Here is a 1640-nt window from a genome sequence, read left to right on the forward strand (position 1 = left end):
ATAAATAGGAGCCGATGCCTCGAGGCTGCCACGCTTCTCCACTCATCAATCACCCGGGGACAGGCGCTGCTGGGAAGATCCGGCCAGGGAAACCGAGGCACCACCAAGATCCACGCCGGGGAAACTGCCTGAATTCCGAGGGCGAAATCCGCTCCCCTTCGTCGCTCCGCTCCAGGAAAATCAGCTCGACTCGCCCGGTAGCTCAGGTGAAATTCCCCACGTTCGCCTGTTTCACAGCCGGTGAGATCAGCCGAATTCGCCCCGTGGAATCGAGTGAATTTCCCCAGCGAAACCAGCTAAGTTCGCCCCTTCGACCCGGGGAAATCGGCTCAATCCGCCTGCCGGCGTCAGTGAAATCCCGGGAATCCGCCCAGGCCAGCTGCTCACTTCGCCCGGCCAGAAACTAACCCTGGAGACCCCTGCCCCGAGGAAGCCGAGCCCAGCCACGCCCGCAGCCATGAGTACCGAAAGTCTGGTCTGCGACATCGAGAAGGGGGGCGTCATCGTGGTGCGGGAGTCGCGGCCCGGCGACGGCCGCTGGAAGTGTCTCAGCATCTGCTCCTTCCTGCTGCTGATGGGAGCCACGGCCGTCTTCGCTCTGCTGCATTTCAGAAACGGGGGGCCCGTGGTGAGCCAGGTGAGCCACGACGCCGGGGCGGGGGCGCAAACCCCCCGAGCCACAGAGCCCGGCGCCGTCTGTGGCCGTCGGACTCTGATTGTGTGTGTCTTTGTGTCGTTCTGTGCGTGGGTTTCAACTCCCCGACCGTGGCTCTGCGTGTATTTTGATGTGTGTGTGTGGTTTGTCCACACGTGTGTGGCTTGGATGCTTGTGTGCGTGCATGTGTGTCTTTGTGGCCGGGGGTGTCTGTGTGGTTTTAACAACACAATTGCACTCTGGGCTGTGTAGAGTTGTGTCTCTCTGTATTTCTCTGCCCGTTTGCCTACGAACGCATGGGTTGTGGGTTTTGTCTGTGTCTGTCTTTCCAGGTGTGGGTTTTGCCTAGACGCCGTGTATATATCTGGTGACTGTGTTTTTGTCTGGGTGGGTGTTTTGTGCTGTCTGTATTTCTCATTTCACTTGCATGTGCCTTGCTCCCTGGGCTATGTTTTGTCTGGCCGGTCTTGTCCGCTGTCTGTGCCGTGTGTAATGATGTGAACAGCTCTGCTTCTTGCCGGGTGTGGTACACACAGCACCCGACACACACGCCTACTTTGACCTTGTAACCTCTGTACTCAACTCTCCTCTCTCTCTCTCTCTCTTTGCCAGGACCCCAAAGAACCCAGGAGTTCAGGCCACACGCAACAACTCAGTAAGTATTTCCCAAGGTTTATTTTCCAGCTTTAGCCCACTGATAATTGCAGGCTTTAAGTCAAATCTCCCCTCCCAAGATGAAATTTCTCTTGCCAGATTTACCATAGATCTATTTACTGGCCCCCAATCATCTTCCCAAAAGGGTTAGCAAATTACAACTGGTCTCGATTGTTCTGTCCCGTTGCCTGACCTGAGATGCCTCCGGGTTTTTTCCGAGGCTGCTGGCTCGGGATTTCCCTCAAAAATCACGTTCGCTGAAAGTGTTTCGAATTTGACGTGGTGAAAGGAAATGGAAACGGACAACGCTGCTAGCCCCTTTGGGAAAAAA

The 1640-nt window shown here is 55.8% G+C and overlaps 1 protein-coding gene across 1 annotated transcript in view; it reads left to right on the forward strand.

Annotated features, from left to right (window-relative positions):
- The first annotated feature begins 457 nt into the window (after positions 1–457).
- The window catches only part of TNF (tumor necrosis factor), a 2378-nt gene continuing 1195 nt past the window's right edge, over positions 458–1640 (forward strand). The window contains exons 1-2 of the mRNA XM_077832820.1: positions 458–637; positions 1268–1310. Coding sequence (XP_077688946.1) covers positions 458–637; positions 1268–1310 — 223 coding nt within the window. The remainder of the gene's footprint in view (positions 638–1267; positions 1311–1640) is intronic.

This window comes from Eretmochelys imbricata, chromosome 14 (assembly GCF_965152235.1).
Source record: "Eretmochelys imbricata isolate rEreImb1 chromosome 14, rEreImb1.hap1, whole genome shotgun sequence".
Taxonomy (NCBI): domain Eukaryota; kingdom Metazoa; phylum Chordata; order Testudines; family Cheloniidae; genus Eretmochelys; species Eretmochelys imbricata.